Source organism: Mustelus asterias, chromosome 8, assembly GCF_964213995.1.
Source record: "Mustelus asterias chromosome 8, sMusAst1.hap1.1, whole genome shotgun sequence".
Classification (NCBI taxonomy): domain Eukaryota; kingdom Metazoa; phylum Chordata; class Chondrichthyes; order Carcharhiniformes; family Triakidae; genus Mustelus; species Mustelus asterias.
The window spans coordinates 32,746,675-32,771,001 of NC_135808.1; the positions used below are offsets into that span (position 1 = coordinate 32,746,675).

General features: G+C 49.3%; 1 protein-coding gene across 1 annotated transcript; it reads right to left on the reverse strand.

Moving 5' to 3' along the window:
- Window positions 1-2,153: 2,153 nt before the first annotated feature.
- On the reverse strand, window positions 2,154-24,194 carry LOC144497708 (class I histocompatibility antigen, F10 alpha chain-like). The gene is made up of 7 exons (XM_078219151.1): window positions 24,110-24,194; window positions 23,312-23,436; window positions 6,225-6,483; window positions 4,722-4,997; window positions 4,327-4,605; window positions 3,868-3,978; window positions 2,154-2,416 (listed from the first exon to the last, which is right to left on the reverse strand). Exons 1-7 carry the CDS (start codon window positions 24,192-24,194, stop codon window positions 2,154-2,156), a joined length of 1,398 nt encoding a protein of 465 aa, XP_078075277.1.
- Between the last annotated feature and the right edge of the window lie 133 nt (window positions 24,195-24,327).

Genomic DNA, 24,327 nt, shown 5'->3' on the forward strand with positions numbered 1-24,327 from the left:
AGTTTGTCGCGTTGAGACACCAGTACATTCCTCAGTTCTGTAATGAACACCTCTCCCAGCAGAGTCAGCAGGGGGCTGCTGTGATCCACCTGAAGATCATGGAGCAAGTACTTGAACTGTTGGAGGTTCCTCACCAGCCGACGGTTTTATGAAACACACCCTCGCAGTCACCCACACCATCATCTTCATGGCTGTCCTAATGCCTCGCTCAGATCAAGAGGGGCTTGGAGATGGAGAGCTGGTGATCTGAATATTGTCCCAGGCTCAGGACACTCCCCACATTAACACCCTGAAGGGGCAAGGTAGGGGCAGGAGTGACAGTGTCAGTTCAGCTGCCTCCCAGCCAAATTGCTGAGCCTCCTGTTGGTCTGGATGTCACTCCCCCTCCAGCTCAGTGTCTCACTTCCCTCTGTGAGCCGGGGCTCAGTGTCTTCTCCGCGTCTCCTTTCCATCCCCTGGGCTGCTGTCCCTGAGTTGCCACCACCCCCAGCCGCTGTGTCCAAAGACAGCAGGTTGGCGGAAGAACACATTGACACAGGATTCCTCTTCATTTCTCACATCACACAAGCTGCTGTGCTCAGAGCAGCTTTAAACATTCAGCTGGCGACTCTCACCTTTCCTCACTCCAATATCTGCTTGCTCAGCATTCCGTGAATTATTCCTGATTCCCAGCAGCTGTCTGACCCTCTCTCCATTGTAAGAAGTCTCACAACACCAGGTTAAAGTCCAACAGGTTTATTTGGCAGTACAAGCTTTCGAACACTGCCCCTTCATCAGGTGTGAGGACTTGTGTTCACAAACAGGGCATATACAGACACAAACTCAATTTACAAGATAATGGTTGGAATGCAAGCCTTTAGAGGTAATCAAGTCTTAAAGGTACAGACATTGTGAGTGGAGAGAGGGCCAAGCACAGGTTAAAGAGGTGTGTATTGTCTCCAGCCAGGACAGTTAGTGAGATTTTGCAAGCCCAGGCAAGTCGTGGGGGTTACAGGTAGTGTGACATGAACCCAAGATCCTGGTTGACCACACAACCCTGCCACAGCAACCTCTGCAAGACGTGCCGGATCATCGACATGGATGCCATCATCTCACATGAGAACAACATCCACCAGTACACAGTACATACTCTTGCGACTTGGCCAACATTGTCTACTTGATACGCTGCAGGAAAGGATGTCCCGAGGCATGGTACATTGGGGAGACCATGCAGACATTATGACAATGGATGAACGAACACCGCTCGATAATCACCAGGCAGGAGTGTTCCTTTCCAGTCGGGGAACGCTTCAGCAGTCACGGGCATTCAGCCTCTGATCTTCGGGTAAGCATTCTCCAAGGCGGCCTTCACGACAACGCAGAATCGCTGAGCAGAAACTGATAGCCAAGTTCCGCACACGAGGACGGCCTCTACCGGGATCTTGAGCTCATGTCACACAATCTGTAACCCCCATGACTTGCCTGGGCTTGAAAATCTCACTAACTATCCTGGCTGGAGACAATACACACTTCCTAAACTAGTGCTTGGCCCACTCTCCACTCACATTGCCTGTATCTTTAAGACTTGATGACCTGTAAAGATTCACATTCCAACCATTATCTTGTATATTGAGTTTGTATCTATATATGCCCTGTTTGTGAACACAATTCCCACTCACCTGATGAAGGGGCAGTGCTCCGAACGCTTGTGCTGCCAACTAAACCTGTTGGACTTTAACCTGGTGTTGTGAGACTTCTTACTGTGCTTATCCCAGTCCAACGCCGTCATCTCCACATCATGACCTCTCTCCATCCTCATTCCCATCCTTCAGAAAGACCACTCCAGCCCCCCCAACCTGGGTAATGGAGACTCCCGCACATTATCACTCATCACCCCCAAACAGACATGGCAAATCAATATCACTCTGCTTTCTTTGTTGGTTTGGGGAGCCTTGTTTGGTAGTTTGGGAATAATTTCATCCCCTCACTGTGTGGGGTGTGGATAAGAGATGTTTACAAACACTGAGTCAGTCTGTCTCCAATGGCAACTGAATTTTACCCCCACTTATCATCATTGAGCCCTGATCAACAATATCCTCACTCCTTAACCCATTAAATCTTCAATTAAAATGTAAATGATAAAATTACAAGAATTCTACAATGTCAGATTGTGTTCAATGATTCAATTTCTTTCCACATTGCTCTGTGGACCATGGGACAGAGCTGTTGGCTCTCCCAGTCTCTGTGACCTCCTTCCGCCCCAACACACTCCCTTTATCAGCTTCTCCACACTTCTCATTACTGAGAAGCTGGTGAGCCTTCACCTCCAGCTCACTGGGAAATGTGTTGAAGTTTGATTCACTAAAGTTAGGACACGGCTTCCTCTCCTCTGTCTGTCGCACTGACATCTTCTTTTGTGTTAACAAGTCAATCAATGCTGATGGAAAACAGTGAATGATGACATTTGGTCTGAACTCAGCCAGTTCACATTGGATTGAACCTCAACAACTGCCCATTCCAATCGTCACAAGCTGCTGAGTGATTGAATTCAACCTTTCCTGTGAAATCAGTGAAGAAGAATTCAGGCAAGTCAAACACTGACAATTATCTATTGATTACAGTCCACAGTTATCAATTTATTTTCACTATGATCCTGATGATAGACTTTCCTCCATGAATGTGTTATAACATTAAAATAAACAAAAATACATTGCAGAACACGTCAAATATGACATTACATAAAGAGTAAAATGGGCCAGTGTCAATCAAAATAATTCTGACATTCTGTGGAGTCTCACTACACTCAGAGTTACAATTTAGATTGGCAATATTAATATCTCAGCAATATTCACATGGAGAGATTTGACATGTTTTCCAGCCACTCCCTGGATCTATGATGGGAGGGTCTTAGTCAGAGGTCTTTCCCCATGGAGTGTCTCCAGTAGCTGCCCCAAGCTGTGTTGTGTCCCTCACCACTATTCCTGGATCTTGCAATGTGGCAGTCTGAAAAAACCCTTTGCCCTGGAAGAGTTGAGAGTTTCAGGCTGATTTTCACTGAGTTGATGGTCCTCCAGCAGGAGACGGTGTTTATCTCAGTATGTGCTCCTGGGAACAGCCTGTACAGCGCAGAGTCCCTGTATAAAGGAGCTGCCGGGATGAACACTCTGTGACTGTGTGGGAATTCAGCAGATCAACTTTCACTTTCCTTCATCTCACACAACATATAAAGTGAAGTGGAAAACTGCCCAGCACCAGAAAGGTGTTTCCAACATCCTGATTGTCTTCTCCATTACCGGACGTATCACAGAGTCTTTTATACTGAGTCCAAAAAGTCTTGATCAAAATCCACGAACATTTAAAGATATTTAAAACTCTGAGCAATCAGAAAGTGAGAAAAGTGCACAAAATGTGAATGTATTTCATTCCCAACAATCTGTCCCTCAGTCACTGACTGGGAGCTGTTGTGTACGTCCCACTTGGTGAATCAGCAGAAGTAAAATAAATGTCAGTTAGAATGGGGAATAATCCATTCTCAGAGAGTGAGAACACAACAAGTGTGAGGGAATGGAGATTGTGTCAGAAATACTCATTCTCACACTCCCCTCCATCCTTACACTTTATGGAGATCCTGTAGATCACCATTCCATCCATACTCAGTAGGTGAGGATGTGAGTGTGTGCGGTGGCTTCAATGATCAATATTACACCTGGTCTGGGCTGATCACACAAAGGAAGATCAGACAGGGAACAAGAAGTGTTTATACGTGTGTATCTGTGTGTGGGAATTAAATCAGTTCATTCAACACAGTGTCCTGTACTCCCAGTACTGGAGATTCCCCACACTCACTCTGTCCCCTCAGTTCTATATTCCCCTCTCTCTGATTCTTACCTCTCTGTTGGCTTTTCCAGATGATTATTCCGAATATAACAGCCAGTGCTGGGATTACTGATCCAATTATAATTCCAAGATGGGAGAGTACCCCACTGTTTCCCGGGATTTCTGAAACACATTTGCATAACATGAGGATTCTCTCTGTTCCTGGATCCATTCCCGGTTCTGTGTTCATTGGGGACAATTTGAACAGAAGCCGCCCCAGTCCAAATGGGATTGGTTGAAGCTTTGCTTTGACACTGGCCCCATGGTGGATAAGGGAGTGTCGATGGACCTGCTCCAGATGGACTTCCAGAAGGTCATTGATCACGTTCCACACAAGAGATTCTTGACAATAATCAGAGTGTTTGGAATTGAAGGGAATCTTTGCCATGGGGTGAAAATTGATTCTCAGCGGGGAGACAGGGAATGGGGAGAATGGGAATGTGCTCGCAGATATCCAGTACAGTTCCTTACCCGACTGATGGAGCTTGGGCTCTGCCAGGCTGCTGTGTTCAATTCGACAGGAGTATTGATCCTCATCCCCAGCATTTATTTCAATCTCTTTCTGGATCTGATGGGTTCCATCGTGGTTCGGTCGAACCCCCGAGGATAGTGTCTCAGACATTACCTCTCTATTCCTTAGCCAGTTCACCTCGATGTCTGCAGGATAAAAGCCAGTAACCAGGCAGGAGAGAGTGAGCGACTTGTACTGACTATTGGGTTCACTTCTGGAGATGAAGACTTCAGGCTGAACTGTCATGGGAAAGGGTGAAAACACAAACAATAAACCCACACTGAATGGAATGGGAGAACGGTTTGATAATCAGTGAAGTTAGATCAGAACATGGGCTTAAAACTGAAATCAATACCTTTCCGTCCAAAATATTCTTCTCCAGCTTCCAAATATTTATTTAAATGTTGAACAAATGCTTCCTGCAGATATTTTTCCCAGTAATTATTCCAGGATTGATCAGAATCCCATTTCTCTTTAGTCTTCACTGCGAAGTGATTGGACGCGACCCATCTCATTCTGTCTGGCTCTAAACTAATATAGTCCTTTCCATCAAATCCAAACCGCATCCGTCTCTTAATGGAGCCGTCTTCAGTGACCTCGACAGACCGAATCCATTGAAGAACGTGAATTCCTGTGAGAACCAAACAGGGATCAATAATCAATAGACAATCTTTTCAGTGGTGAAAGGGGATTTAGTCTGAGATAGAAATGGACGGAATCTTCCTGTGCCATCAGTAGCAGGAAGCTGAGCGGTGAGGTTACAAAATTAGATAGGGTCAGTGCTGGGGGACTGAGTTCAGTGTCTCAGGGGTCAGTGCTGGGGGACTAAGTTCAGTGTCCCAGGGGTCAGTGCTGGGGGACTGAGTTCAGTGTACCAGGGGTGAGTGCTGAGGGACTGAGTTCAGTGTCCCAGGGGTGAGTGCTGGGGGATGGAGTTCAGTGTCCCAGGGGTCAGTGCTGAGGGACTGAGTTCAGTGTACCAGGGGTGAGTGCTGGGAGATACTGACATTTATTTATTAGTCACAAGTAAGGCTTACATTAACACTGCAATGAAGTTACTGTGAAATCCCCCTGGACGCCATATGGAGCCTGTTTGGGTACACTGAGGGAGAATTTAGCATGGCCAATGCACCTAACCAGCATATCTTTCAGATTGTGGGAGGAAACCGAAGCACCCGAGGAAACCCACGCAGACATGGGGAGAACGTGCAAATTCCACACAGACAGTGGAGCCAAGCCGGGAATCGAACCCAGGTCCCTGGCACTGTGAGGCAGCAGTGCTAACCACTGTGCCACCGTGCTGCCCCTGGACTGAGATGGACTGAGTTCAGCGTCCCAGGGGTCAGTGCTGGGGGACTGAGTTCAGTGTCCCGGGGTCAGTGCTGGGGGACTGAGTTCAGTGTCCCAGGGGTTAGTGCTGGGGGACTGAGTTCAGTGTCCCCGGGGTCAGTGCTGGGAGATGGATTGAGTTCAGTGTCCCAGGGTCAGTGCTGGGGGATTGAGTTCAGTGTCCCAGGGGTCAGTGCTGGGAGATGGTTTGAGTTCAGTGTCCCAGGGGTCAGTGCTGGGAGATGGATTGAGTTCAGTGTCCCAGGGGTCAGTGCTGGGAGATGGATTGAGTTCAGTGTCCCAGGGGTCAGTGCTGGGAGACTGAGTTCAGTGTCCCAGGGGTCAGTGCTGGGGGATTGAGTTCAGTGTCCCAGGGGTCAGTGCTGGGAGATGGATTGAGTTCAGTGTCCCAGGGGTCAGTGCTGGGAGATGGATTGAGTTCAGTGTCCCAGGGGTCAGTGCTGGGAGATGGATTGAGTTCAGTGTAAGGTTGTACATTGACACACTGTTTCTCTCTGCCTGATCTTACCGGATGTCTGGTTTGTGATCTTCAGCACTGTATTCAGATTCTCCTTCACCATGTCTGAGTGTGAGTTCACCAGTTCTGAGATATAGTCCCAGAATTCAGAGTCGATATTTTCAGCCATGAACCTCTGTCTGGGAATGCAGCGACGGATATTACTGTCACTATGTCCTGTTTGGACACCATTGGTCATTGCAGTGCTTGTAACCGCAGGAAAATCTTCCATCCCAGAGACAACAGTGTACATCACCGTGTGTGTTAGTGTCTGTAAAAAGAAACAGTTAAAGGGATTGGTCAATAAACACCGGTCTGATCGTCAGAACGATCTCGCTGGACTTCACCATCCCCCCTCCCCAATCACCACCCCCTCCCCAATCACCACCCCCTCCCCAATCACCACCCCCTCCCCAATCACCACCCCCTCCCCAATCACCATCCCCTCCCCAATCACCACACCCTCCCCAATCACCACCCCCTCCCCAATCACCACCCCCTCCCCAATCACCACCCCCTCCCCATTCACCACCCCCTCCCCAATCATCACCCCCTCCCCAATCACCACCCCCTCCCCAATCACCACCCCCTCCCCAATCACCACCCCCTTCCCCAATCACCATCCCCCTCCCCATTCACCACCCCCTCCCCATTCACCACCCCCCCAATCACCACCCCTACAGAGCCCCCCCAAACATCATCCCCTCCTCTCGATCGCCACCATCCCCCCTCCCCAGTCACCACCCCATCCCCGATCACCACCATCCCCTCTCTCCAGTCACCACCCCCTCCCCCGATCAACACCTCCTCCCCAATCACCACCCCTACAGAGCCCCCCCAAACACCGCCCCCTCCCCCGATCACCACCCCACCCCCCGATTACCATCCCCTCCCCCGATCACCACCCCATCCCCCGATCACCACCCCATCTCCCAGATCACCATCCCCTCCCCCGATTACCACCCCATCTCCCAGATCACCACCCCCTCCCCCGATTACCATCCCCTCCCCCGATCACCACCCCATCTCCCAGATCACCACCCCCTCCCCCGATCACCACCCCATCCCCCGATCACCACCCCATCTCCCAGATCACCACCCCCTCCCCCGATTACCATCCGCTCCCCCGATCACCACCCCCTCTCCCGATCACCAACCCCTCTCCCGATCACCACCCCCTCCCCCGATCACCACCCCCTCCCCCGATCACCACCCCCTCCCCCAATCACCGTCCCCTGCCCCATCACCCCTTCTCGATCACCACCCCCTCCTCGCAATAACCATCCCCTCCTCCCCCCCATCACCACCTCCTCTCCCCAATCACCATCCCCTCTCCCCAGTCACCACCCCCTCTCCGCCCCTTTCCCCGATCACCACCCCCTCTCTCCCCGATCACCACCTCCTCTCTCCCCGATCACCACCCCCTCTCTCCCCAATCACCACCCCCTCTCTCCCCGATCACCACCCTCTCTCTCCCCGATCACCACCCCCTCTCTCCCACCACCCCCTCTCTCCCCAATCACCACCCCCTCTCCCCCGATCACCACCCCCTCTCTCCCCAATCACCACTCCCTCCACGATCACCACCTCCTCTCCCCAATCACCATCCCCTCTCCCGAGTCACCACCCCCTCTCTCCCCGATCACCACCCCCTCTCTCACCGATCACCACCCCCTCTCCCCAGTCACCATCCCCTCTCCCCGATCACCACGCCCTCTCTCCCCGATCACCACCCCCTCTCTCCCTAGTCACCACCCCCTCTCCCCCAATCACCACCCCCTCTCCCCCGATCACCACCCCCTCTCCCCCGATCACCACCCCCTCTCTCCCGGATCACCACCCCCTCTCCCCTGATCACCACCTCCTCTCCCCAGTCACCATCCCCTTTCCCCAATCACCACCCCCTCATCCCAATCACCACCAGAGCCCCCCGAACACCACCCTCTCCTCAATCAGTCACCACCCCTACAGAGCCACCCCCCGAACACCACCCCGAATGGGGCAATGGTCCAGGGCTTGGGACAGTAATATGGTCTGGGAAGCTGTGTAAACGGCCGTCAGTGTCCGCGTACTGGCACAGAGGACCGGTGACAAGTGCCGGAAGAAGATAAACGATCTTCTTCAGGCAGGAAGGGTCAGTGTCCATCCCATCCTGACATCGGTCCCGTCTGTCACGCCTACAATGCCGAGCCACCCGCCTGACACTCTGCAGCCTCCCAGCACCCGGCCTCCAACCCCATTCCTCCAACCCCTCTGGCACCCCCAGTCACAACCCCAGACTGCCGAGGCACAGCCCCAATAAACCCCACCCAATCGCCCCCACCCCCTACACCCTGTGTCCTTACAACCATCAGGTTTTCAATCCCTCCTTTATCCCCACAGGATAAAGTGGCCCATAACCACCGGGAGCATGCCAAGACTGGAGGTGGGGTCCCCGAGCTGCATCTCCTCACTACCTTTGAGGAGCGCTATGGAGCTAGCAGGGGGTGAGGAGAGAATGGTCACTGACAGCCAGGTCGGTGTTCACCATGGAAGTGAGAATTTCCAAAACCCTCGTTCAAATGACTCATTCCAGGTAAGTAGCATGCTGCCCAGAAACCTGTCCCTTTCTACTTGTATTCCAGTGGAATACAAGGAAAGTAGAAAGAAACTTAAGCAAGGAGTAAGGAGGGCTAAAAGGGGTCATGAAAAAGCACTGGCCGGCAGGATTAAGGAAAATCCCATGGTTACGGACAATCTGCACATTCAGGGAGTGGAACCCCTTCCTATTGATGAAGCGCAGTCCCTGATCATGCAGTGTCCGCTGGACAATGTGAGTGCCACCTACAGCCCTCTGCACATGGGGCAGTCCAGTGATGGTGGCGAAGCCTGCAGTCCGGGCTTCCTATTGGGCCTGGCCCATGTTGAAGTGGATGTAATTGGCTGGACGCCTGGAAGGACCTGGTGGTGTAGAAGTTGAGGGCACCGTGACCTTCACTGCCAACGGGAATGGGTGTCCTCCTGTCCCTCGAGTTGCCAGGTCTGAGGATCTGAAACAGGTGCCGCACTGTCTCCTTACTTAGACGGAGCCTGCGGCAACATGTGGCTTCCATCATCCCTGTGAAGGATCTGCAAGTCCTGTACGCCCTGAGCCTCCACCTTCCCCTGCCCCCCCCCCTCCCCTGTGGGAGGATGCGCTGCCATGTCCTGGCCCTGACCGGCAGCCCCCTGCCCTCCTGCTGTGGCTTCTGGCTCTGTTTGGCCTTGAGTGGCCGGACATCTCCCTCCTCCTCCCTCCTCAGTGGCCGCTGCAATGATGGCCATTTCTATCACTGCCAATCCAAAATCCATATGTAAGGGACTGAGGAAAATTTGTGGGGAAGACATTTACCAGTGTTCTTTGTCCCTTGTGGGTTTCAGTATCCTGTTTGCCGGGTGGGTGCTGTGAACAGGATGCTGTTGGTTGAGTGATGTGGGCTGGGCCAATGGGATTGCTCTGGGGGCGGGAGGAAAAAAAGGCACCAGGAAGTGAAGCAGCTGCAGAGCTGAAGAGGGAGAGAGCTGAAGAGGGAGAGAGCTGAAGAGGGAGTGTGCAGAGAGAGAGAGCTTTTTCCGGGCAGTGAGAATTCGGTTTGGAGTGAGAGGCAGCCAGGCGTTCCCCTGCCTGTTCTTTTCATTACTGCCGAGGAGGACAGCATTCAGCGCACTCGACCTACTTTGCTGCATGGATAGCTCGCGGCACCTCTGCCTCCTGCGGCATCATCTTCCATACGTGTGTCTCTTCTGGACTGTGTGTGTGTGTCGTGAGTACCTGGTGGGGACTATACAATCCAACTGGAACAGTATCTACAAATGTGTTACTGAGGATGAGTTTCCCCATGTGTGCACCAACGGATGGGCCCCAACGGTTATAGATCAGAGCTCACTGTTTTATGTCTGTTAATGATATTTGTTATTAAATTTATTTTTGATATTCCGATTACACTACCGACATTTATGGGTAAACAGGGAATTAGCCAAATCAACATCAACCACTCGGAATTCGGGATCCTGTTGATTGAATATTTAAATAGTAGCCCCATATAGTGGTCAGCAGGGGGTTACATTTTTTGGAGGCACCGCTGAGATCATTCCTGTTTACCAGACAGGTCAAATAAAAAAATTTTCCCCGTCAGTCAGTAACAGTTAATCCAGTAATTACAACAGGAAAAGGTTTACAGTGTTAGTAGCTCACTTAAGACGATGGATTTTTCTCAGGCTGCTGACTGGAGCCGCCAAAAGAATATCAGTCTTTCTCGTGGCATATTTCTGAGCAATGTGCCAATAGATACGAGTGAGGAGACCATTGCTAGGGTCTTAAACACAGTGAAAGTCTTTGGTCGCACCAAGATTTGTGGTCGCCGTGGGGATTCTACCGGCACACAGTTGTTCATACTAGTGGAGACTAGCATTGATTTAACCCCTGACACTGTACCTCCAGATGTAGGTATTGAAGGAGAAGCTGGGCCATGGGCTGTACATGCGCTAGAAAGCTTGGACACACAGGATGCTGTTCCTGAAGAGGATGCTTTCCATCCAAAGCTGTTGTTACGACTACAACAGGAAGGCAAGTCAATGGAGGATTTTCAGGCCATAGTATCAGAAAATCAAGCTCCCAAAGTGGATGTGAACATGGATTTAGTGACTGCTATTGGCAAACTGGTGGACAAGTGCAACCAAGTGTCTACCGATGGGCCTAGCTACAGAAAGCTGAGACTGTTTTCAGGACTGAAACCTGTACCCCCAGGTGAGGAAGAATACGATGCCTGGATGGAGCAGGCTACCCAGATGATCAATGAGTGGCAATGCACTGACGCCACCAAGAGACAGCGTATAGTGGAGAGTTTAAAAGGGCCTGCTGCTGACATCGTTCGATTTTTGAAAGTTAGCACTCCCACTGCTACGGCCACCAATTATTTATCTGCTCTGGACACAGCTTATGGCACCACAGAGAGTGGAGCCGACATCTTGGCCAAGTTCAGACACACATACCAGGATGAAGGAGAAAAACTCTCTGCTTTTCTATATCGCCTTGACAAACTTCTCCATCGTGCTCTTCTTAAGGGAGGAATTACGGCTGCAGACATGAATCGAGCTCGGATGGAACAGCTAGTCAAGGGTGCACTCACTCGAGACATGGTTGCTCTGTGTGTAAGGATGAGCCACACTATGGACAAACCCCCTTCCTTCTTCCAGCTGATGCGGGAGGTAAGAGAGGAAGAAAATTGGATTAGCGCCAGAGAAGGGGTGAAAGCTACTGCCACCGCAGCCACCGCCAGTGTACCGCAGTCCTCAGTTACGTCTGAATTGAACAGCCTGCGAAATGAGGTAAGGGAACTGACTTCTCAGGTGGCCAGACTGTTGAGCGCCGTTCCAGTTACCCCTACATCTGAAAGTATGACAGCAAGGACTGGGTACATACAGCAAGCGCCAGAAGCTGCTATTCGGGACGCGTTGCCCCGAGTGAAAATGTCCAAACCACTGCCAGCAGGAATCTTTTGCTACAGGTGTGGGCAAGATGGGCATACAAGGAGAGAGTGCAAAGAACTCAAGGATCTGAGGAAAGTGAATCAGAAGCTGATCAAAGCAAGCAGATAGCAGAGAAACTTCTCAGGAGCCATGTGAAGGAACGGTGCTTGGTTCCGTGTGAAATACGTTCCACCCACTGTCCACCCCCAGCGAAGCAAGGCTCAAAACAGTTACCTGCAGGATTAGTGGGGCCCATCTCTGGTGTACCTGTGCAAATAGAAGGAGTTTATGCAAGAGCTTTGCTTGACAGTGGCTCCCAAGTAACCATTTTGTATCGCAACTTCTACGACACTTACCTGAAACACTTACCTCTCCAGCCACTTGAAGACCTGGAAATATGGGGTTTAAGCTCTCACCAATACCCATATGATGGCTACCTGTCCATACAACTCGAGCTCACTGCCGCTGTAACCGGAGTGCCGCAGACAGTTGACACTTTGGCCTTAGTATGTCCTGACCCTGTGAAAGATGACAACATTGCCGTGCTGGTGGGGACAAATACCCGGCTGGTGAGAGAGTTGGTGGAGTCCTGTAAAGAACAGGCGGGAGAACGCTTCTTGGGTACTTTGACCATACACCCCGTCCTCCGAGAAGCTTATGAGACACTCACCCAGGCTGAAACAACAGAAGGGGTAGACAAGCATGGTACTGTGTGGTTTACCCAGCACAAGCCAATCACCTTGCAATCAGGACAAGTGTTTAAAGTCACTGGCCTCCCAAAGTTTCCTGGTGATTTCACAGACCAGCTAGCACTGGTAGATCAGCCTATTGACACTTTTTCCCCTGAAGAGTTGTGGGTGAGGCCTGAGGTTCATCTTGCATCAGTTGTTTCCAGCAGACGCATTACTGTGACTGTGAAGAACCTGTCATCCAGAGAAATCTCCTTGAAACGTGGGACTCCAGTAGCCCATATTTTTCCAGTAGCCCCTGTTCCTCTGCCGAGGGCACAGTGTGCGGATAAAGCTGCAATCGAACTGACCCCTTCCTCTTTTGACTTTGGAGCCTCTCCTATGCCAGAGGAGGCAAGGAGGCGTCTCTGTGAGAGAATGATGGAGAGGAAAGAGGTTTTCTCTCAGCACGAGTGGGATGTAGGTTGTTCTAAAAGCACCAGACATGAAATAAGACTGAAGGATGCAAGGCCCTTCCGAGAGAGGTCACATCGCTTGTCGCCTGCTGACTTTGAGGATGTGTGCCAGCACCTATAGGAACTACAAAGTCATGGCATCATCTCTGAATCGCGTAGTCCCTACGCATCGCCAATAGTAGTCGTACGCAAGAAGTCAGGGAAGGTACGAATGTGCGTGGACTACCGAACCCTTAACCTTCGAACAATACCGGACCAGTACACTGTCCCAAGGATAGAAGACGCTCTTCACTGCTTGTCTGGGAGTAAATGGTTCACAGTCCTCAACCTGAGGAGTGGGTACTATCAAATACCCATGAGTGAGGCTGACAAGGAGAAGACCGCTTTTATCTGCCCATTGGGTTTTTATCAGTTCGAACGCATGCCTCAGGAAATTTCAGGAGCACCGGCCACTTTTCAGAGAGTCATGGAACGTACTGTCGGCGACATGAACTTTCTGGAGGTGTTGGTGTACCTGGATGATCTCATTGTGTTTGGACGAACCCTCGAAGAACACGAGGATCGGTTGCTCAAAGTGCTTGACCGGCTCCAAGAAGAAGGTCTGAAGCTGTCGCTTGACAAGTGCCAGTTTGGCAGGACTTCTGTCACCTACGTTGGACATGTAGTGTCGCAGGACGGAATAGCGACAGACCCATCCAAGGTAGAGGCTGTTGTCTCCTGGCCAAGACTCCAAACGGTGACAGAGCTCAGATCCTTCCTTGGATTTTGTGGCTACTATCGCCGCTTTGTCAAGGACTTCTCCAAACTCTGCCGTCCCCTCAACGGACTCCTTCAAGGATATCCTCCCCGTCCCTGCTCCAGGGGGAGTCAGACTGCAAACTCATCTGACAAGACTTACTTCAAGCCTTCTGAACCCTTTGGCTCTCGGTGGAGTGAGCAATGCGATCATGCTTTCCAAGGACTCAAGACCCGGCTCACCAAAGCCCCTGTATTGGCATTCGCAGATCCACAGAAGCCTTACATTCTGCACGTGGCTGTTAGCCTGGACGGACTAGGTGGTGTCTTATACCAAGAGCATGATGATGGTCTACGCCCAGTTGCATTCATCAGCAGAAGTCTCTCGCCATCTGAGAAAAACTATCCAGCGCACAAACTGGAGTTTTTAGCTCTCAAGTGGGCTATTGTGGATAAGCTACATGACTATCTTTACGGAGCTACTGTACAAGTCAGAATGGACAACAATCCCCTGACATACGTCACAACGTCAGCTAAACTGGATGCCACTGGTCATCACTGGCTCTCAGCACTGTCCACCTACAACTTTAGCCTTAAGTATAGACCAGGCCAGCATAACCTTGACGCAGACTCATTGTCTCGACGTCCACATGACAGCATGACACCAGATGATGAATGGCAAGAAATCCCAGTTCCAGGAGTGCGGGCTCTCTGTCAGACTGTGTCGAGTAGCACACAAGCAGGACACTCCTATCCATGTGTGATCGAACAAATAGGGGCTCATGTGTCTGCAGTTCCCAAGGCTTTCTGTCATACCGTTGCAGTAGTAGCTGATCAGCTGCCCAATTTCAGTCCAGCAGAGCTTCAAGCTGCTCAGAAAAGCGACCCGTGTATAGGAGAAATATGGCTAGCTGTCAATCAGAAGGCAACGGCAAGTCAAATACAGACAAACCATCCTGATCTTACACTTCTGAAACGAGAGTGGGGGAAGTGGTCAATCGAGCAGCGTCTGCTTTACAGGACAGTCAAACAGTCTGACCTACGCTTACGGCGACAGCTTGTGCTCCCCAAGCAGTTCCACCGTATGATTCTGAAGTCACTGCATGACAACAATGGACATCTGGGATTTGACAAGACCTATGCACTCGTATGTGACAGATTCTTCTGGCCCCGCATGAAGCTCGACGTAGAGACATACTGCAAGACATGTGAACGCTGCATTAAGAGAAAGACTCTGCCACAGAGAGCAGCACCACTTTCCCACATCCAAAGTTCAGGCCCTATGGATCTTGTATGCATTGACTTTCTCTCCATAGAACCTGATTCCCGCAATGTGTGCAATGTGTTGGTAGTCACTGACCACTTCACTCGGTATGCACAAGCATTCCCAACCAAGGATCAGAGAGCCATAACGGTTGCCAGAACTCTATGGGAGAAATACTTCATTCACTACGGCCTACCAACTCGCATACATTCAGACCAGGGTCGGGATTTTGAAAGCCAGTTGGTGAGAGAAATGTTGACCATGTTGGGTGTGAGGAAATCAAGAACTTCACCATACCACCCACAAGGTGACCCTCAACCAGAGAGGTTCAATAGAACCCTGTTGAACATGCTAGGAACTCTTGAGCCCAGTCAAAAGTCCAAATGGAGTCAGCACATTGCACATCTGGTCCACGCGTACAACTGTACCCCAAATGAAGCTACCGGATATTCACCCTACTTTTTAATGTTTGGGAGGGAAGCCAGACTTCCTGTGGACGTTTGCTTTGGCGTGTCAGCGGATGGGACCTCAACAACTTCCCACTTGCAGTTTGTGTCGAAGATGAAGAAAGAGCTGCAAGCAGCCTATCAGTTGGCCCAAGCCACTTCTGCGAAAATGAACCAAAGTAACGAGGAGAGGTATGACCAGAGAGTGCGCTACCATTGCTTGAAGCCTGGGGATAGAGTCCTCATTCGAAACTTTGGCCTGAAAGGGAAACAGAAGCTTGCTGATCGGTGGAGTGCAAATCCTTATGTGGTTGAGAGTCAAATGTCTGATCTTCCTGTTTATCGTCTAAAGCCTGCAGATGGTTCGGGACCCATTAAGGTCATGCACCGAAATCATATTTTGCCCCTGGGACAAGAGGTCAAATTGAGCACTGAGGTTGACTCAAAGCCTACTCCCTCTCCAAGAGCCCTCAGGCGCAGAAAAGCAAAAGAAAGGAATCAAACTCCTGAGGTTCACAAAGATGACTCCGCAGCTGATGTGCCCCTGGGAGATCAAAACTCTTCAGACTCAGAGTCAGAGTATGGACATTACCCAGAGGACTTGATCATTGACAATCCGGAGGGAATCTGTGAACAACCGGAACAGGATGTCATGCCTACAGAGTCCAATCCCCTCACAAATGCTACAGAAGTGACAGAAGTCGCAGCGAGCTCAGAATCTTCAGAAGGGCTACCTGTTGTGATAGAAGAGGGAGTAACTGAGCAAAGGGAAGTAGAATCAGACAGTTCTGTTGAGAGCACTTACACTACAGACACATCTAACATAGCCAATCCAGAACCAGAGATAAGGAGATCACAGAGAGAGAGAAAGCCAGCAGACCGTTTCCATTATACAAAGCTGGGAGAGCCGTGTGCAAAGTCTGTAGTTGTAGGACATACAAGTGTTCACTCAGCTACGCCACCCACTATGCATTTTCCTGAACACTGCAATAGTTGTCATACATGGTGGTGTAACTCCTTTGCTCAGTGCTCGTCATGTATAAATAAGGTACCACTCTTTTCACCCACTATTATACCAGTCATCACACTATAAGGTACATGGTGTAATTGGTTAACTGGGTCCTATGTCATGTACTTCAGCATGGGGGCATGCTGTATTTTTGGTGGGGGGAGAATGTAAGGGACTGAGGAAAATTTGTGGGGAAGCCGTTTACCAGTGTTCTTTGTCCCTTGTGGGTTTCAGTGTCCTGTTTGCGGGGCGGGTGCTGTGAACAGGATGCTGTTGGTTGAGTGATGTGGGCTGGGCCAATGGGATTGCTCTGGGGGCGGGAGGAAAAAAAGGCGCCAGGAAGTGAAGCAGCTGCAGAGCTGAAGAGGGAGAGAGCTGAAGAGGGAGAGAGCTGAAGAGGGAGTGTGCAGAGAGAGAGAGCTTTTTCCGGGCAGTGAGAATTCGGTTTGGAGTGAGAGGCAGCCAGGCGTTCCCCTGCCTGTTCTTTTCATTACTGCCGAGGAGGACAGCCTTCAGTGCACTTGACCTACTTTCCTGCACGGATAGCTCGCGGCACCTCTGCCTCCTGCGGCATCATCTTCCACACGTGTGTCTCTTCTGGACTGTGTGTGTGTGTGTCGTGAGTACCTGGTGGGGACTATACAATCCAACTGGAACAGTATCTACAAATGTGTTACTGAGGATGAGTTTCCCCATGTGTGCACCAACGGATGGGCCCCAACGGTTATAGATCAGAGCTCACTGTTTTATGTCTGTTAATTATAATTGTTATTAAATTTATTTTTGATATTCCGATTACAGGACTGACATTTATGGGTAAACAGGGAATTAGCCAAATCAACATCAACCGCTAGGAATTCGGGATCCTGTTGATTGAATATTTAAATAGTAGCCCCATATAGTGGTCAGCAGGGGGTTACAAAGGTATTCATGGCCATTTGTTTGTAAGCAGCCAATAGTTACAGTGGAGATAGTCTGATGGCCTCACCAATTTCAGTAAAATATCCCTATTCCTGTACTCAAATCCTCTCGCTATGAAGGCAAGCATACCACTGCCTGCTGTACCTGCACGCTTACTTTCAGCAACTGATGCACAAGGACACCAAGGTCTGAGTATCCACCTCTATCAATTTACACCCATTCAAATAATAATCCGCCTTCCTATATTTGTTACCAAACTGGATCACCTCACATTTATCCACATTGTATTCCATCTGCCATGCATATGCTCACACACTCAGCCTGTCCAAATCACGCTGAAGCATGTCTGCACCCTCCTCACAACTCACCCTCACACCCAACTTTGTATCTACCCAGCTGCAAATTTGGAGATAATACATTTAGTTCCATCTTCAAAACCATTAATATATAATGTGAACAGTTGAGGTGCGAACACAGATCCCTGCGGAACCCTACTAGTCACTGACGACCAATCAGCAAAAGACCCATTTATTCCAACTCTTTGCTTCCTATCTGCTAACCAGCTTTCCATCCATCGCCAGACGCTACCTGTAATCCCGTGCGCATTAACTTTACAGAGTAGTCTGTTTTGTGAGACCTTGTCAACAGCCTTTTGAAAATCTAAATAAACCACATCCACTGGTTCTCCTCAGTCAACTCTACTCGTTACATACTCAAAGAATTCCAGTAGATTCGTCAAGCATGATTTCCCCTTTGTAAATCTCTCCCCAAAAGTCTGTGTGTGCTGGGAGACAGCTGATATTTTCCACATTGAGATGGAGAGATTTTTATTGGGTCAGAGCAGCGAGAGATATGGAGCAATAGTGGGGAAATGGAGCAGAGGAACAGACCAGTCAGGATGTGAATGAATGGTGGAACACAATCAAGGGGCTGAATGGCTGGCTGCTGTTGCTAAATTTCACATGCACATCCGCACACTACAGTAACCACAGAACAGTTCGACAGTTCCTTACCCGACTGATGGAGCTTGGGCTCTGCCAGGCTGCTGTGTTCAATTTGACAGGAGTATCAAAATTGATCGAGTTTTTCGAGGAAGTGACGAAGATGATTGATGAGGGTCGGGCAGTGGATGTTGTCTACATGGACTTCAATAAGGACTTTGACAAGGTCCCTCATGGCAGACTGGTGCAGAAGGTGTAGTCGCATGGGATCAGAGATGAGCTGGCAAGATGGATACAGAACTGGCTCGGTCAAAGAACAGTAAGAAGTCTCACAACACTAGGTTAAAGTCCAACAGGTTTATTTGACTCGGTCAAAGAAGACAGAAGGTAGCAGTGGAAGGGTGTTTCTGAATGGAGGGCTGTGACAAGTGGTGTTCCTCAGGGATCAGTACTGGGACGTTTGCTGTTTGTAATATATATAAATGATTTGTAGGAAAATGTAACTGGATTGATTCGTAATTTTGCGGACGACACAAAGGTTGGCGGATTTGCGGATAGCGATGAGGACCATCAGAGGATACAGCAGGATATAGATCAGTAGGAGACCTGGGCGGAGAGATGGCAGATGGAGTTTAATCCGGACAAATGTGAGGTAAAAACGAGAATATAAAGACTGACAAATCCCCAGGGCCTGATGGAATCTATCCAAGGCTGCTCAGGGAGCCGAGAGGTGAAATCGTTTTGCCTCTGACGCAAATCTTTGTCTCGTCACTGGACACAGGTGAGGTCCCAGAGGATTGGAGGATAGCCAATGTGGTCCCGTTATTTAAGAAGGGTAGGAAGGATAACCCGGGTAATTATAGGCCGGTGAGCTTGACGTCCGTGGTGGGGAAGTTGTTGGAGAAGATTCTTAAAGATAGGATGTATGCGCATTTAGAAAGGAATAAACTCATTAACGATAGTCAACATGGTTTTGTGAGAGGGAGGTCATGCCTCACTAACCTGGTGGTGTTTTTTGAAGAAGTGACCAAAATGGTTGACGAAGGAAGGGCCGTCGATGTTGTCTATATGGACTTTAGTAAAGCGTTTGACAAAGTCCCTCATGGTAGGCTAGTGAAAAAGGTTGGATCCCATGGGATAAAGGGGGAGGTGGCTAGATGGGTGGAGAACTGGCTTGGTCATAGAAGACAGAGGGTGGTAGTGGAAGGGTCTTTTTCCGGCTGGAGGCCTGTGACTAGTGGTGTACCGCAGGGCTCTGTATTGGGACCTCTGCTGTTTGTGATTTATATAAATGATCTGGAAGAAGGAGTAACTGGGGTGATCAGTAAGTTTGCGGACGACACAAAACTGGCAGGACTTGCAGACAGTGAGGAACATAGTCAGAGGCTACAGAAGGATATAGATAGGCTGGAAATTTGGGCAAGGAAATGGCAGATGGAGTTCAATCCTGATAAATGCGAAGTGATGCATTTTGGTGGGAATAATGTAGGGAGGAGCTACACGATAAATGGAAGAACCATAAAGGGTGTTGAGACGCAGAGGGACCTGGGTGTGCAAGTCCACAGATCTTTGAAGGTGACGTCACAGGTGGAGAAGGTGGTGAAGAAGGCATATGGCATGCTTGCCTTTATAGGACGGGGCATAGAGTATAAAAGTTGGGGTCTGATGTTGCAGATGTATAGAACGTTGGTTCGGCCGCATTTGGAATACTGCGTCCAGTTCTGGTTGCCACACTACCAGAAGGACGTGGAGGCTTTGGAGAGAGTACAGAGGAGGTTTACCAGGATGTTGCCTGGTATGGAGGGGCTTGGTTATGAGGAGAGATTGGGGAAACTGGGGTTGTTCTCCTTGGAAAGACGGAGGATGAGGGGAGACTTAATAGAGGTGTATAAAATTATGAAAGGCATGGATAGGGTGAACGGTGGGAAGCTTTTCCCCGGGTCGGTGGTGACGTTCACGAGGGGTCATAGGTTCAAGGTGAAGGGGGGGAGGTTTAACACAGATATCAGAAGGACATATTTCACACAGAGGGTCGTGGGGGCCTGGAATGTGTTGCCGGGCAAGGTGGTGGAGGCGGACACACTGGGAACGTTTGAGACTTAGGGTATTGGTATGTAGATAGGCTGGAAAATTGGGCGGGGATCCTGGATTCAGGATTCAATCCTGGACCGGGGAGCGGCACGGGCTTGGAGGGCCGAAGGGCCTGTTCCTGTGCTGTATTGTTCTTTGTTCTTTGTTTGTTCTTTGTAATGCATTTTGGAAGGTCTAATACAGATAGGAAATATACTGTAAATGGCAGAACCCTTGAGAGTATTGATAGGCAAAGGGATCTGGGTGTACAGGTACACAGGCCATTGAAAGTGGCAATGCAGGTGGAGAAGGTAGTCAAGAAGACATACGGCATGCTTGCCTTCATCAGCCGGGGTATTCAGAAGGATGTGGAGGCTTTGGAGAGGGTGCAGAAAAGATTTACCAGGATGTTGCCTGGTATGGAGGGCATTAGCTATGAGAAGGGGTTGGAGAACCTTCGTTTGTTCTCACTGGAGTGACGGAGGTTGAGGGGAAACCTGATAGAAGTCTACAAAATTATGAGAGGCATGGACAGAGTGGATAGTCAGAAGCTTTTTCCCAGGGTGGAAGAGTCAATTACGAGAGGGCATAGGTTTAAGGTGCGAGGGACAAGGTTTCAAGGAGATGAACGAGGCAGATTTTTTACACAGAGAGTAGTGGGTGCCTGGAACCTGTTGCCAGGGTCGGTAATGGAAGCGGATACGGTGGTGACTTTTAAGGGGTGTCTTGACAAGTACATGAATAGGATGGGAATAGAGGGATATGGTCCCCGGAAGGGTAGGGGGTTTTAGTTAAGTCGGGCAGCATGGTCAGTGCAGGCTTGGAGGGCTGAAGGGCCTGTTCCTGTGCTGTAATTTTCTTTGTTCTATTGATCCTCATCCCCAGCATTTATTTCAATCTCTTTCTGGATCTGATAGGTCCCATCGTGGTTCGGTCGAACCCCCGAGGATAGTGTCTCAAAATTACCTCTCCATTCCCTCGCCAGGTCACCTCGATGTCGACAGGATAATACACAGTAAGAGTTTTAACAACATCAGGTTAAAGTCCAACAGGTTTATTTGGTAGCAAATGCATTTGCTACCAAATAAACATGTTGGAATTTAACCTGGTGTTGTTAAAACTCGTACTGTGTTTACCCCAGTCCAACGCCGGCATCTCCACATACAGGATAAAAGCTAGTAACCAGGCAGGAGAGAGTGAGCGACTTGTACCGACTATTGGGCTCACTTCTGGAGATGAAGACTTCAGGCTGAACGGTAATGGGAAAGGGTGAAAACACAAACAATAAAACCACACTGAATGGAATGAGAGAACGGTTTGATAAATCAGTGAAGTTAGATCAGAACATGGGCTTAAAATTGAGATCAATACCTTTCCTTTTGAAATGTTCCTTTGCTCTTTGTAAATATCATTTTAAATTCTGGACACCAACTACTTTCAAACTTTGTTTTGGAAACTCATTCCGGGATTGATCTGAATCTGACTTCTCTTTAGTCTTCACTGCGAAGTGATTGGATGTGACCCATCTCTTTCGATCTGGCTCTAAACTAATATAGTCCTTTCCATCAAATCTAAACCGCATCCATCTCTTCATGGAGCCGTCTTCAATGACCTTGACAGACCATATCAATTGAAGAATGTGAATTCCTGTCAGAAACCAAAAAGGAATCAGTAATCCATTGTTCATGAAAATCTCACACTATCCAATCAGAGAAAAAGGGGACTTGAAATTAATGATGCAAGAGGGCTAGAGAATTTCAACTGTTACTGTCTTGTTCAATATGGACAGAAAGTACCTTGTGATGGATTTGTCAGCGAAATTGAAATCCCCAGGATAAAGTAGACAACAACAGAACATATACTAATTTGGTTTAGGGATAGAAAAACTTAAGAACAAACAGACATGAGAACAGCAGCAGGAATTTGTCATACTGCTCCACAACCCTGCTCCAACACTCAATATGATTCTGGCTAATCTTTTGCTTCAACTCCATTTTCTCAACACTACGTCACATCATTTGATTGCCCAAGTAACCAAAACTCTGTCAATTCTCACCTTAAAGATACTCAATGGAAAAATGTCCACAATACTCTGAGGTAGAGAGAATTACTAAGAATCATAGAAATCATAGAAACCCTAAGCACAGAAAGAGGCCATTCGGCCCATCGAGTCTGCACCGACCACCTTCCCACCCAGGCCCTACCCCCATATCCCTACATATTTACCCACTAATCCCTCTAACCTACGCATCTCAGAACACTAAGGGCAATTTTAGCATGGCCAATCAAACTAACCCGCACATCTTTGGACTGTGGGAGGAAACCGGAGCACCCGGAGGAAACCCATGCAGACGCGAGGAGAATGTGCAAACTCCACACAGACAGTGACCCAAGCCGGGAATTGAACCCAGGTCCCTGGAGCTGTGAAGCAGCAGTGCTAACCACTGTGCTACCGTGCCGCCCGAGAAATCTTGTGCGTGGGCAATGGTCAGAAAAATTCTCATGAGCCGCACTCAGAAGCCGGGGGGACTGCATGTGGGCCTGGAGCCTCAGATTGCCCACCACTGATCTACACCCTGCATAAGCTCCGTGATCCTGGAACTCCAGTCGGTGTTTTTCCTGCAGCCGCCACTGCCTTCCCTGTGGCGCTGCTGAGCACAAGAGCTGCCGGCTTGGGTTCCCGGCTTCCCGGCTTGGGTCACTGTCTGTGTGGAGTTTGCACATTCTCCTCGCGTCTGCATGGGTTTCCTCCGGGTGCTCCGGTTTCCTCCCACAGTCCAAAGATGTGCGGGTTAGTTTGATTGGCCATGCTAAAATTGCCCTTAGTGTTCTGAGATGCGTAGGTTAGAGGGATTAGTGGGTAAATATGTAGGGATATGGGGGTAGGGCCTGGGTGGGATTGTGGTCGGTGCAGACTCGATAGGCTGAATGGCCTCTTTCTGTGCTTAGGGTTTCTATGATTTCTATGATTCTTAGTAATTCTCTCTACCTCAGAGTATTGTGGACATGTTACCATTGAGTATCTTTAAGGTGAGAATTGACAGATAAGACTCACAAGCCTTTTTTTTGTCACAGACATTACCTCTCCATTCCTTAGCCAGATCACCTCGATGTCTACAGGATAAAAGCCAGTAACCAGGCAGGAGAGAGTGAGCGGCTTGTACTGACTAATGGGTTCACTTCTGGAGATGAAGACTTCAGGCTGAACTGCAAAGGGAAAGGGTGAAAATACAAACAATAAACCCACACTGAATGGAATGGGAGAACGGTTTGATAGATCAGTGAATTTAGATCAGAACATGGGCTTAAAACTGAAATCAATACCTTTCCGTCCAAAATATTCCTTTCTGGCTTTGAATATGTTTTTAAATTCTTGACACCTACTTCCTCTGTACTCCATTTCCAAAACTTGCTCCAGGATTGACCCAAATTGCATGTCTCCTTAGTCTTCATTGCAAAGTGATTGGACGTGACCCATCTCATTCTGTCTGGCGCGAAACTAATATAGTCCTTATAAATTAATCAAGAGGTGCCGGATTGGGGGGGTCTTGTTAGGCAGCTGGAAAGTCGGTTCGAGACCCCAGCTGCCTCTTGTTGCGAAGGCTGCTGAAGCACAGTCCAAGTCCACTGGCAGGCCTGGCCTTGGAATTGAGGCACCAATGGAACAGAGACAGGCTGACTGAGGCCAATCAGAGGCCAGCAGCTCTTGTGCTCAGCAGCGCCACAGGGAAGGCAGTGGCGGCTGCAGGAAAAACACCGACTGGAGTTCCAGGATCACGGAGCTTATGCAGGGTGTAGATCAGTGGTGGGCAATCTGAGGCTCCAGGCCCACATGCAGTCCCCCCGGCTTCTGAGTGCGGCTCATGAGAATTTTTCTGACCATTGCCCACGCACAAGATTTCCACAATCTGCTGATTTCCATCTGTGTAGTTTCTTTCTACTGGCATGACTGAAGTGATATGCATGTGAAGCAAAGGCTGGAGACTGATTGCTCACATCATTGACTGTGAGAGCCGTGCACTCCCTCTCTGTCCAAAATGTCAATATTGTTTTTGTTTTATATTTGAGGTTGGTGACAGTTCTATTAACATATAAATC

What these genes read in the sequence shown, in the direction of transcription:
- LOC144497708 (XM_078219151.1), bottom strand. Translation starts at nt 24,194, where the DNA reads ATGCATATCACTTCAGTCATGCCAGTAGAAAGAAACTACACAGATGGA. An exon ending in GATCACAAACCAGACATCCG is followed by an intron (nt 4,998 to 6,224) that starts GTAAGATCAGGC and finishes TGGTTCTCACAG; the next exon opens with GAATTCACGTTCTTCAATGG. An exon ending in CTGGAAAAGCCAACAGAGAG is followed by an intron (nt 2,417 to 3,867) that starts GTAAGAATCAGA and finishes GTTTTCCATCAG; the next exon opens with CATTGATTGACTTGTTAACA.